Genomic DNA, 14,233 nt, shown 5'->3' with positions numbered 1-14,233 from the left:
GTCATCATAATGATGTGGGTTCTGTAAACTGTCACCAAGTCTCAGTACTACTTTTAGGGGGTCCTGGTCATGAACATTTGGGTTCCAGGGGGACCACCATGACCTTGACCTCTATGCTGGTAACGTGAGGCACATTGTATTCATCATTAGGACAATGGAGAACGGGCATGTAAATTAAACTTGGTGATTGATCATGTTAAGTAAGGAAATTGGATATGCACAGTCGATTGCATTGCTTATCAGAATAGAAATGTCAGTTAAATTTCTCATTTCAATTAAAAACTATTAAAACAGATAATACAGTATTGTTTTCACCTGCACCTTCAGGAGATAATCAGTGCCGTAGCCAGCCGTAGTTGCCCCCCCTGGATTTTTTATAGAAAACAGTTTATTTGAATCATGAATATACAAGTTGGGGACAAGTGATACTTGTGCAAATATTTGCCCCCCCTGTCAAAAAAAGTTAACTACGGCCTTGAGATAATATTTGCATACATTCTCAATTTTGTGCATATTGGCTGCAGTAGTATGTGAATTGTGTCCAGTAAAGCCCTAACCATGCTGATGACATCCCCAGTCTTTACCATGTTTTGAGGATGTTGACAAGGTTGAATGTGCTAGCTCTAAAATTGTCTGTTGTCATCATTCACTGGTATTCTCAGCATTTATTTGTCACTTCAGGGATTTATCACAGATTCCAAACTAAGGGCCCTTCACTGGCAGACTGGGAAAACTCTTTTCAAAATTGGGATTTTTGTTAAAGTTGTTATTTTCTCAAATATGGAGGTATTAAAGTCACTTCTACTAAGCCATAACATGACGGGGGCACAGGGGGCCCAGTCGTCTAAGGCGCCGCAATTCGCTGTGCAGATGTGTGTCCCTTGGGCACGCCAGAAACCTATGATTGTGGGTTCGAATCCCGGATCGCCCCGATTATGTTTCTAGGTTTGTCAGCACCATACCTGTGCTCGTGGGTTTCACCGAAGTGGTAAACGTCTGAGACCTGCATCACTTCGGGCTTTCCTCCCACGTTAAGCTGACACGCAGTGATATAACTGGAATACTGTTAAAAGCGGTGCTAAACCCCACTCACTCACTCACCATAAGATAGCTATGACTATAACTACATGTACATGAAGTGGGGAATTTGTAGTTCCAGTTTGTAATGACATTGACTTCAGACTTGGGCACAGATTTTGAACTCTGGACTGACCTAGATAAATCCTTTCACTTGTCCAAAGCATGAGCCTGTACAAATCAATATTATAATGCTAAAATCTACTAGAACACATGTAGAAATGATGAAAAGAGCCATGTTTCGGTATATTACTCTCAAAAGTATTTGGCACAGACTGCACATAGTTAAACAACCCTCGAAGATCCGGGGCAGAATAGGCTTGATAGGTCTTCAGCAATCCATGCTTGCCGTAAAAAGCGTCTATACTTGACATAAGAGGCGACTAACCATGCTAACAGGATCGGTTGTATCCAAATTGTGTGGATGGATGCTCATGATGTCAATCACTGGATTGTCTGGTCCAGATTTGATCATTTACAGAGCGGGGTCATATACCGTAGCTGGAATATTGTTGAGTGCAGCGTTCAACACCAAACAAACAAACAAAGCATTTAGTTAAACATATAATGCTGGGAGTCATGTAGTTTTTGTCGAGTGTGCCAAGGGACACTCATATAGACGTGCCCAATTGGAATCAAGTTTCCCTACAGGAAGAAATACATTTGATCATCTTCTAGCAAGGTTAGCTGTTGTAATTTAGAAAGTTTGCCACTTTCCTTTCATTGAGATTGATTATATTGATTATCCTTTTCAACTTCTGAATGCCCAGGTTTATTTTGTGAATCATACTGCAGCGTTAGAAATTGGTGCTAGTCCTGCCAAACTGCCCTATAGTTAGCATGGTTAAGGTATCATAAGCATGATAAGGACTACTAGCAGTGGTAGAAACTAACAGTTTCAGTCCACTAGTCCTTATAATGATAACATATAGCAAAACCCTTAAAAATGGCAAATTTCTACTAGTCCTTATGATACCTTTACTATTCGGCAGTTCGGCCAGGACTACAGGACTAATGCCAATTTCTAACCCTGACCAGTAGAAATTTGTTGTTTTTATGGGTTTTGCTATATGTCATCATTATAAGGACTAGTGGGCTAAAACTGTTAGTTTCTGTCACTGCATACTGTGTAATAACATGATTAGATGTGTTCATCGTGACCCATGAAGATCCAGGGTAGACTAGGTCTTCAGCAACACATTCTTGCAGTAAAAGGCGACTCTGCTTGTCGTAAGAGGCGACTCACAGGATCAGGTGGTCAGGCTCGCTGACTTGGTTGATGCATGTCATCGTATCCCAATTGCATGGATCGATGCTCATGATATCAATCACTGGATTGTCTGGTCCAGACTCAGTTATTTACAGACCTCGGTCATATAGCTGGAATATTGTTGAGTGCGACATTAAACAACAAACAAACAAAACAAACAAACATATGTTCATACAATCATTAACATGATTAACGTTATTAATTTCCATGTGTTTGTCCAGTTCTGTTTCAAAAGTAACTTTATCTCGGGTTTCATATTATATTCAGTATCATCATGATCATGATCATAAGCTATTTTTGTTAAAAGATATTCTTTGTGCTGTTCAGGTACCAGGAACTTATTTTAACCATGCCATTGGGATAATGACCGTACCATCATGACCACTGACCATGTTGACACTCTAATACAAGGAATTTGTAACCATGGTAACCCTGATGTGGCTGTCAATAGTGTCATGATTAACATGTTGGAGTTCAATAAGTTTTGTTTCGTATTGATCGTGTTGATGCATGTGGAGATTAATCATAGATCACTTCACTTCAACGTGTTCAACATGTTCATTCAAATGTAGTATTTTTAATCATTTTTTGCTTATCGTTAGAAATGTTAAACATTGTTAAATAGGTGGAAAAAGCAATCATACAATATTGTATTGCCACACAGCTGATGTATCGTGCATTGATTTACACAGCAGGTGTAGTGATCATGTAGATTCTAACACCACCTTGAATTTTGTCAATACCTTTTGAATATGGCGAAACTGAAAACATTATTGTAATTAAAACATGTAACATTGAACATAGGACTTTCAGTTCAGGTGAGCCTATGAAGCTGAAACTTGTTAGGACGGTCCCTCCACAGCAGCCATACTGGAAATGTCATGTTTGCCCAATAACATGTTTAACCGAATGTTGCAAGTATTCCAGACCGATTCATGTTAAAACATCATCAGAGCTACAGATAAGCAGCATATTTGCTAAAATACCCCCCCAAAATATTCAAAACCCAGTTACTTTCAATGAGCTTGCGTACAGAAACGCATGCATTAAACATGTTAAATGAAAAACATGTATAAAAACAGCTTGTGTGAATACCCAATGACACTTTTTCAGCATGCGTACAAAGGAGCTAATTTCCGAAAAACAATTACTAGCTAATTTACTTTCCGAGTGAATCCTATATACAGAGCTCAAGATAAGCTGCGTATCTGCGTGAAATACGCATCAGAAATGCAGAAATACGCAGTAAAATAAAATCCAAGCGTATCAAATACGCAACGAACATTACACATACGCTACAAAAATAAAACTTGTGCATATCATCAAAATTGTGAAGTAACCCTGCGTATTCGATTAGCAAATCAGCAACTTATTTTGAAATTATAAACGGGCATTCCGTCAACCTTGCCAAACTCCATGATGACAGTTACATCATGATCATTTGCCATCACACTTTCTTGTGGAAGTATCGTGGTATTTTTGAGTCTGATAAAGCTCTCGAACCCACACGACACCAGTTTGCAGGGACTAGATAAATAGTGTTTTTAAATATTTAACTTAAATACCCACATGTGAAAAAACAAGTGGGTAACAGAAATTTGAATACCCAGATAGAATTACTGATACCCAATGATTTTAAAATACATGGGTAAAATACCCACAACACCAAAAGCTTATCTGGAGCTCTGTATATATTTAGAATAGAATAGTCATATACATGTACATCTAAAACATTGTCATTTTTTCAAAATCTAAAAATGTTCACTAATTTTTGGAAAAACCTAATAGAGTGATTAACAGATGAGTGAAAAAATATTGTTTACCCATTGAAGAATGTAATAACCCACTTAAAATAGAAACCCTAGAATTAAAACTCAATTGCTCAAAAAGTTATCAGGATCCCTGCATCATGTATCATTTCTAAGGGTGTACGGTATTATTGGTATATTGGTAAATTGAAGTTCATTTTTCCACGATACGTATCGCAATATCACTTTTTCCTGCTTGATTTCAAATAGCGATTTTTATCTTGTGATTAATGTTATATACTTGCCAAAAGCCTTCGCTGCCCAGGAGCGAGCATTTGGGGCCCCAAGATGGCTGTGTATTTGTTGACTGAGTAACATCATATTGTACCAGCATCTTGTTTTGTTCCATTTATGAACTTCAGTTCATACCTTAATGTATCAAATTGCTTCTGAATTCAAAATTTAGAATTATACAATATATCATGATACATTTGCAATACGGCCTTGTGCATTGCAAAGCATTGTGATACACACAGATCTCCAATATCCATCCCTTATCATTTCCATTTGATTAACTTCAATATCTGACAGTATCTAGCTTCTTGAAAAAGGTTTCACTTTTAAAGTTTTATAGTATCAGCATTGCAGTGCAGTGGTAAGGACAGTATTGGTAAATTTATGATTGGGGTATTTGAAACAAGAATAGAAGTGAGGAACAAATAATATAGTTTTGAACAATTTCAAAACAATACAATTTATTAAGATTTTAACATTGTGAGCATTGTTAGAGGTGTTTTTCATCATCCATTATTTTCTGCTTTGATTGGTCAGACCACCTCCTTGGTCAGGTCCTCGTTTTCATATATTGACCTCGTCATAAGTAGTTATTTGTATTGCAAATAAGCAATGATCATGATGATAGTCAGTACTTATCATGAACATGACCCTGTGGCAATGTATGCTTGTCTCACGGGTGACGTTATGGAGTGAGTAGTCAGGCTCAGGAGTTTGTAGCATCTCTATCTACCCCGATGGCGTGGATCATTGCTCATAATACTAATCACTGGATTGTCTGTTCCAGACTTGATTATTTACAGGCCTTTGTCATATAGCTGGAAGATTGCTGAATGCGGAATTAAACAACAAATGAAATAACATGAACAAAAGGACTATTATTAACATTAGTGTTGAATATTGGTTGAAAAATCATGATAAATGATCTCAAGCAATCTATCATAATACATTAATTGATTGGCATCATGTTGCTTTGTTTCAATGCCAAGTTCAGGAAAACTAGATCACATCTAACAGAAACAAACACAAATACTTACTTCAGCACTATTTTTTTTACAAAAAGACGCTTTCCTCACAAATAATATGGCGCGACTCAACCTTCTCAGGAAACAAAACTATCTTAGGCTTGAGAGAGGGTGAAAATCGGTTTGTGTTCAAATCTGGAAAATTCTGTTCGATTGCTTGTAGGTGTTTCACTGAACACACTGACTATTGCTCTCTTGTTAATATTTCTTGCTTCATGTTCACATAGACTGCCTATGTGGTTTAGTGGATAGAGTGTTTACCCGGAGAGCTGAAGGTCATGGGTTTCAACCCAGACTCGTCATACCAAAAGATGTTAAAAGTATTTGTTAATACCCTGCCTGGTGCTCAGCATTAAGGGGCTAAAACAAGGACTGGTTGGCTCGGAGTCTGAGTTGGGTATTCATGTTAAACTGCAGCATGGTATCTCAGTTGGCTATCACTATAAAATCGGCATTAGTCTGGATTAGTACATGCAGCCACACAAACAAACACATCTGCATGCACGTTGCTATATGAATGCAATAATCATGAATGCAATGTTCATATCGAAGAAAATGTCAATGTTGCATATATATATAACCATATTCTCCCACTCACCATTCTCTCCATGCTGACCAAATCAAAGCAATAATATTTCCCAACATTCCTGTTCTTCAGTTCACATCAAAGACCCCAACAATGTGTCCCACTCAATCCACAACCTGCGTATCAGCACCTGCGACATGTCTGCCACGCCCCCTCAACAGGCGACCACCAAGAAGATGCTCGGTGATGCCGTGGCGGGATCACAGTTACAGACGGGGGATGGGGGGAGAGGAGCGGGGAATATGATGTCAGTTGGCAACTATGACCTGCAACTCCATGGTGAGTGTTATGTGTATGTTCAGTGATGCTCTGGCACGATCACAGAGGGAGGAGAACATGGAGAAGGGGAGGGCAATGTGATGTGACCTACAGCTCCTTCTGTAACATCATCCTTGTGTCTGAAGTCTTGGTGCTAAAGTTTCATAATTAACTTAAAATTCTTAATGGAAATAATTGATGATTTTTTCAAACAAATGTTAAACAATAGACATGATGGATAATTATCCCCCGCCACGTAGTGGAAGGGGGATATAGGAATGGGTGCTGTCCGCCGTCCTTTGCCCATCCGTTACGTTGCCGGAGCAGAGCCGAAAAACCATAAGGGGTATCCTAACCAAACTTGGCACATAGATAGGTCTAGTGATGAACTGGTGCCTTTTGATAGTTTGGGATTTTTGAAAAATTTATTCAAGTTTCCATAGCAACGACTTTGACTTAGACTGAAAATGGTGGTAGTGCTTATTTCCAGAGCAGATCTTGGAAACGTACAGTATTTTTTTACTTGCACACAACCGAACATGTCATATTGGTGGGGGATATGAGTATTTCATGCTGGTTAACTAGTAAAATCTTAATGGAAATTATTGATTATTTTTTCTACAAATGTTAAACAACAGACAAGTGTGATGGGTTATTATTATTTATTAAACATTTTAAAGGGAGTCTATAACATGTATAGGCCATAGCAAATTGTTCTAGTAAGTTCTTGTTCATCTGAAATTGCATGCTGTATGTTAATTTAGCTGTATATTAATACCGTAATTATCGTAGTCAGTGTCTCTGTTTTCCACATGGATTGGATATGGGAGCGCACCGTCGTCACCCTTTACTTCAGAAATGGTTTAGAACCAAGTATGTCTAATCATTTACAGATCGCCTAGGTAATTACCATTATTACCATTAGTTGGAGAAAATACAGTATGTTGATTGTATTTCAGCATCTACTCCATGGTTTGAGGCATACAGGGAATGTTTCCTCGATGTGATTGCCCTGTCGGACCACGAGTACCTGAGTCACTGTGTGGGGTGTATCCTTTGTCTGGCAGACCACATGGAGGGTGGTACTTGACTGTGTCGGCCATGGGGAGGGGTGGTACTTGTCCACAGGGAGGGTGGTACTTGACTGTGTCAGCCATGGGGAGGGGTGGTACTTGACTATGTCGGCCATGGGGAGGGGTGGTACTTGACTGTGTCTGCCACAGGGAGGGGTGGTACTTGACTGTGTCTGCCATGGGGAGGGGTGGTACTTGTCCACAGGGAGGGGTGGTATATGACAATGTCGGCCACGGGGAGGGGTGGTACTTGACTGTATTGGCCACAGGGAGCCGTGGTACTTGACTTGGCCACATGGAGGGGTGATACTTGACTATGTCGGCCGCAGGGAGGGGTGATACTTGACCACAGGAGGGGTGGTACTTGACTATGTTGGCCACAGGGAGGGGTGGTACTTGACTGTCGGCCACAGGGAGGGGTGGTACTTGACTATGTCGGCCACAGGGAGGGGTGGTACTTTACTTTGTCGGCCACAGGGAGGGGTGGTACTTGACTATGTCGGCCACATGGAGGGGTGGTACTTGACTATGTTGGCCACAGGGAAGGGTGGTACTTGACCACAGGGAGGGGTGGTACTTGACTATGTCGACCACAGGGAGGGGTGGTACTTGACTTGTCGGTCACAGGAATTGGCCAGTTCCAATGTGCAGAGTTGTTTCCCTTTGTCATGACAGGATCCTCAGCACCATGCCATGATATAACTGAAATACTGAACCCAATTACCTTGACTTTTAGGGAAATGAAATAATATTGACTTCAGCATAACACCCAACTCTCGCTAAAAATTTAGAGCTTTCACAGAGTGTCAGAGAAGTTTGATCAACCTTAACCACCTCAAGGTATATTTGTGGCCTCCTCTGGTCAGAGTGACCCCATTGCGACCTTCACCAGCTTGACCAATCAGCAGCTTCAGCAGCAACAACAGTTTCCCAACAAGGTGCCGCGCTGGTTCTGTCCAGGAATACTCACCTACTACGTCCTCCTGCATGACGTCAGTGACGGCGAACTGCCCAGGTAAGTCAGTGCCAGACAGTGGTCTCTATACATGCTACATGAGTGTAGAAGTGGAAGTATTATAGAGTATTATTTGGAGTATTAGGGGGATCAGTCATTTGTTATTTAAGGGAATATGGGAGGGCACCTGTAACTATGGCTGACTTGGTCCTAATGGTCCTAAATAAGATGCACTTATTATGCAAGGTCATTTTATCATTTTGAAGTTAAGAAGGGTCATGGTTGTAAACAGTCACATGGAGGGTTGGTCTAGATTGGGTTATTCCCAGGCATACATCATCATGTCATGTAGATGGAATATCGCTGAGTGAGGCGTTAAATGACAAACACACAAACATAACCAGGGGAAGTATTTTCTTTGCAAATTATCTAGTACATATTATCCAGTACATATCATCCACTATCTACTATCCAGTATCTACTATCCAGTATCTACTTTCCAGTATCTACTATCCAGTATCTACTTTCCAGTATCTACTATCCAGTATCTATTATCCAGTATATGTTACCAGTATCTATATCCAGTATCTACTATCCAGTATCTATTATCACGTATATGGTATCCAATATCTACTATCCAGTATCTAGTATCCAGTATCAGTTATCCAGTATATATTATCCAGTATCTACTATCCAGTATCTACTATCCAGTATCAATTATCCAGTATATGTTATCCAGTATCAATTATCCAGTATATATTATCCAGTATCTAATATCCAGTATATATTATCCAGTATCTAATATCCAGTATCAATTATCCATTATCCAGTATATGTTAACCAGTATTAATTATCCAGTATCAATTATCCAGTATATATTATCCCAAAACCCTGATTTGTTGCACAGGGCGGAAGCTTACTACCAAAGCATGAAGACAACATTTGGGTCTCAGTGTTGCCACCTGCTCCAGATCAACTCTCGCTCCCTCCAGACTGTGGAGAACATGAAGCCTGAGGCCTCCCTCCCCGACCCCTGGAGTCAGTTCCTGCCCAAACCCCCCGAGGTACAGGTGGGTAGTAGCACCAGGGCTGTATGTCCTCCCAATATTCCCACACACACTTTCCTCCAGTATTATGTGGTCAACAATGACTGGGATGTGAAATGATGAGTATCTTGATCAGAGTTGAAATATCATACCAACCATGATACATACAAGTTTAGTGAAAGAGTGACAGTTTCATACACAAAACCTGCACTACAAATGTTTGCCATTTAGAGTTTCAAAATGGGCCCTTTAGGGCCAAGACCATCTTCCCGAGGCAAGTGAGTTAACTGACTATAAAAGTCCAGTTTCCACCCTTGCCAAACTAGGCTGGTATTATGGAGTTACATTTTGGCTGGACTAACGAGTCTATGCATAGTCCAATCAAAATCGAGCACCGAAATCGAAATCCAGTTTGTAAAGTGTCATGCAGATTTCAGTCGACTGCAGGATTTGGAAAGCATGTGCACCGCTAACTCGTTGACAACAGATATTTTCTAAATCTTTTCATGTTTTTAATCAAGGTGCTCACGTGATTTAATGCACTTCGCGATGTAAGACTCGTTTTATCACAATATAGATCTTGATTATCGATCAGATTGTCTTGACTGTGCCCCACCGTTTTGTTTGAAGCAAATGCAAGTGATAAGAGAGGTTAAATCTGATAGGTCAATAGGAGAGGCATAGAAAGGACATAACTCGTAATAGCTAGTATACGATCGAGCCCAGGAATTCCAGCCTAGTTCGGCAAGGGTGGAAACTGAACTTTTAAAGTCAGATAACTCTCTTGCCTCGGGAAGATGGGCCAAGACCAACATTTTGCCATGGGTTTTTGGTTGTTTTTTTCATGGTCACTTTAATATTATAGGAATAGCATCATTTACTAAACACAGTGTTCCAGGTATTATGAGGTATTGTAGTACTTGTATTCTTACAGTTGCCTGTGTGAGTATTGGGATATATTGTGTAAGCAACCTGTACAATGATATGGTGTATTGCTACTCGGGTATTATGATACCAGTATGTATAAATTAATTCCATACAAAGTTACACCACACACCCTGTGGGGACTTTAGGTTAGAATAGGTCCCCAGCGACTAAATGGACGAGGTGGTCAGGCTCAGTGACTTGGTTTATTGCGTATTATCAAACCCTTATGGTGTGGGACTTTCAGCAAATGAGCCAAGTTACACCTTGAACCGTCCTCTATCATAGGCAATTCTTACTTACACTGAGAAACTAAACAGGAGACATTTGGTGTAACTTGCTCCCTTCTTCCAGCCGGTGAAATCCCACACGCCTCGCTACTTCATCACCTGGGTAAGTCCGCTGGCGCCCTCAGCCTGCATGTGGGGAGCATCGCCAGTGTCACACTTTCCATGCTTCCATCACTCGTGTGACACGTTGTCGTCGTTCAGCTTTCTCTGTTGCATGTTCACAACTTGGGGATATTTCAGCTTTCATGGAGACATGTTTCTAACTGTAATTTTCTTGAGAAGTCCTCTGCGTTTCATCACCTCTTTTTCAGCTGATTTTCTTATTTACCTCCGAACTTGAAACACATTCTGCAACTCATGTTGTTGATGTGAATTGGCTTTTGTTTCATTACTGTACCTTTCATTTTTATTTCTGTATTTGATTTTTTACAATAGGTTGCTTTGTTACCTGACTGTGAAAAGCTACAGTGAGGTACTGATATGTTTACTGTGTGCTTCCTCCGTAGGGATTCCAGGGCAGACTGGTCCTCTGTGACTCGTGTATGTCAGGCTCGGTGACATGCAGAATTCCGTTGTCCATGGACAGGCAGTCGCACATACGGGCGACCCCCTCTCAGGTGGTCACTTGTATGTGTGACGGGGACCCGTCTTGCGTAGTGGTGACATCGTTGAGTGCATATTGTTGTACCCTGATAGCGTGGATAGTTGCTCATGATATCAATCACAGGATTGTCGGGTCCATTTTCCGACCGCTGACATATAGCTGGAATATTGCTGAGTGCGGCATAAGTCAACAAACAAACTAACCCCATGGATATTATAAGGGTAATGTTATTTTTCAGGGCATTATCTTTTGCAGAAGCTCTTCCATGAAAAGATCAAGGGCTTCTGTAAATGATAATGCCCTGAAAAATAGCATTACTGTTATTATAGGTAAAATGGATAGAATTTGCTATCAAATAAAAATAAACAACAATATCGGTTTTGAAACAGTTACTGCAATCAACACAAATTTCACTGACCCGCTTTTGCGAATATGGAAACGTCATAGAACAAACCAGATGAGGTATCTATTGAACGTGACGTCGCATTTCCCTATACCCATAACATCACCTAACAACGTGCGTGCAATATGAGGGCATTATGAAGTTACAGTGGCCCGCTCATTTCTGATAACATACGGGTGGTTTAATGATAATTCTATCCATTTTAGCTATAATCAGTGTTACAGCCTCTGTGTTGCAGCTTGAATGTCGCCAACTGCATCGTCAAACACATTCATTACAATGAACAGGAATTACAGCAATCCATGCTGGTCATTAGAGGCGACTAAGTTGATTGGTTGGTCAGGCTCGGTGTAATGACCATGTAATGAATCGGTGTTGCGCGCAGTGTCATGGACGGTGCTTATTTTAAATTATTTTGGTTGGCTTAGCACTTTATTAAATGGCCACTTTTTGCAAAACTTTAACAATTTTTCACATTTGGCAAATTTTTTCATATCATTAATGATGTGCTATTAATGCAAACAGAAGTAGTGTTCCAAGTAGCATTAAGCCCGTCGTGCCCATCAGCCTAGTAGGATCATGTACAAAGTTGTCGTGCAAGCAGCATGTAAATATTAAACGTCAACACCGTCAATGTCTCGATTACCCGCCTAAGCCGATTTAAAAAACCAGTCAGCAGTGAAAATTATATGAATGGTTCTCCGAAAATCAGTGATAGCAGTGGGTGTTTGTGAAAAGGGTAAGCATGCCCTGCCCTACCGGTAGCAACACCGACTCACACAGTTTGCCTAAGGAAGTCATACACACCGAGTTTCATACCCAATATTAGTGGGCCTTCTCTTTAAATTGGACCTGTGAAGGTCCGGGTAGAGAATAGGTCTTCAGCAACCCATGTTTGCCGTAAGAGGCGACTAAGGGGATCGGGTGGTCAGGTTTGCTGACTTGGTTGATGCATGTCATCGTATCCCAATTGCTCATGATATCAATCACTGGAATGTCTGGTCCAGACTCGATTATTTACAGACTGCCATCATATAGCTGGAATATTGCTGAGTGCGGCGTTAAACAACAAACAAACAAATCTGTTTAAATTGTGTGGAATTATTGTCTCCCTTTTAGCATGTTTAGGGAGACCCAGGCTGTAGCAGGGATGAACTGTTACTTTCCATATTGCACATTTACACATTTAATATAATTATCAGGGTTCACATTACCATGAATATCCACCCAATAATAAATGCTAATGAAAGTTTTTCCAGCAGATGTATCAAAAAACAGTGTGTATCACTAGTTGAAACAAGAATTGTAGATTTCATCACTTGGATTTTTGTGCGTATTTCTATTACCCAACATCTGTTGCTATTTTCCATGAATACATTGATGTGGATTGTATTGAATAGATGTAGCAGCTCAGGCAGGTGCATGATTGCCTGTTGATCCCAGCTTTTAATCTCCGTTTTATTTCATGTGGAAATCCAGTCCATATTTTTATGATAATGCTGCATGTACGCTTCTGTAAAGAAGTGTGGTTCTGTTGGACACCCACCCCTTTTCATATCCAGTCCTTGTGGCATCTGAATCTCCAGTTCCCTGTTCCTGTTCCTGGCCTCATAATGCCGTCATTTGGAGACGTTTAACATATCATTTCATGAATGTAATAACCGTGTCAGTTATGATGGGCAGTTCGGGGATTGGGGGACCACAATGGCTGCTGATAGATGCATGGATACATTCAGTAGTAACCATGGTTACGGTACTTTCAGTAGTAACCATGGTAACCTTGCTGATTGTGACTCATGTCTCATGGCTGTATCAGTACCAGTGATGGTTCAAAGATCTGTGATAGAGCTCTTACAAGTTATGGAGCTGTGATAGAGCTCTTACAAGTTATGGAGCTGTGATAGAGCTCTTACACGTTATGGAGCTGTGATAGAGCTCTTACAAGTTATGGAGCTGTGATAGAGCTCTTACACGTTATGGAGCTGTGATAGAGCTCTTACAAGTTATGGAGCTGTGATAGAGCTCTTGCTGATCTGGCTGTGATATTGCTGTCACATAGCTATTATATAGCTGTGACAGAACTCTTGTAAGTTATAGTGTTGTGATAAGCTGTGATAATGTTTCATGGCTGCGATATTGCTGTGATATAGTTGTGATGTATTTGTGATATAGCTGTTGTGCGATAACCACTGATGACATGAAAGCCATTCCCGCACAAATTCCATACTTTTTAACTATCTACTACAAACATAATAACTGCCCCATGAATAAATGTTTTCAAATAGGGGATAGATATTGAGTAAAGGTTTTAACCATGTTAACTGTGTTAATATTTATCAAGGGAATATTATATATATTTATCTTCTGAAATGATGTAAAATATGGATCATATAGAGAAAGGTTAGAATGCAAGTGTAAGCAGTTACTGCGATGATCCCTACATTTACAAAGTAGACACACATGGATAACAACTGCTTTAGTTTACTGTAATGGCGACATTATCGGCATAGATCCTTGCTTGACAACGGTATAAGGACCTATACCGAAACATCACCATTACAGTCAAATACAGTTGTCATCCGTAAAATTGTGTCTACTTTGCCATCCGAAATGCCTTTCAAACTATTCCCCACATTTACCTCTGTATATACAGGATAGAGGAATAGTAGCCTGTATACAG

The 14,233-nt window shown here is 40.2% G+C and overlaps 1 protein-coding gene across 6 annotated transcripts in view; it reads left to right on the top strand.

The window, feature by feature from the left end:
• The window catches only part of LOC124142275 (trafficking protein particle complex subunit 8-like), a 48,963-nt gene that overhangs the window by 2,613 nt on the left and 32,117 nt on the right, over window positions 1-14,233 (top strand). For 3 of the 6 annotated variants that reach the window (XM_048397450.1, XM_048397449.1, XM_048397448.1), the window contains exons 2-6: window positions 6,073-6,279; window positions 7,218-7,307; window positions 8,172-8,346; window positions 9,194-9,356; window positions 10,611-10,649. In XM_048397450.1, the coding sequence (XP_048253407.1) occupies window positions 6,073-6,279; window positions 7,218-7,307; window positions 8,172-8,346; window positions 9,194-9,356; window positions 10,611-10,649 (674 nt within the window). The remainder of the gene's footprint in view (window positions 1-6,072; window positions 6,280-7,217; window positions 7,308-8,171; window positions 8,347-9,193; window positions 9,357-10,610; window positions 10,650-14,233) is intronic. The other 3 variants (XM_048397451.1, XM_048397453.1, XM_048397452.1) reach the window with 3 other exon arrangements.

The sequence above is a fragment of the Haliotis rufescens genome, unplaced genomic scaffold, assembly GCF_023055435.1.
Source record: "Haliotis rufescens isolate VD_foot unplaced genomic scaffold, xgHalRufe1.0.p SCAF_17, whole genome shotgun sequence".
NCBI classification, from domain to species: Eukaryota; Metazoa; Mollusca; class Gastropoda; order Lepetellida; family Haliotidae; genus Haliotis; species Haliotis rufescens.
This window is presented reverse-complemented; position numbering and strand designations above follow the sequence as displayed.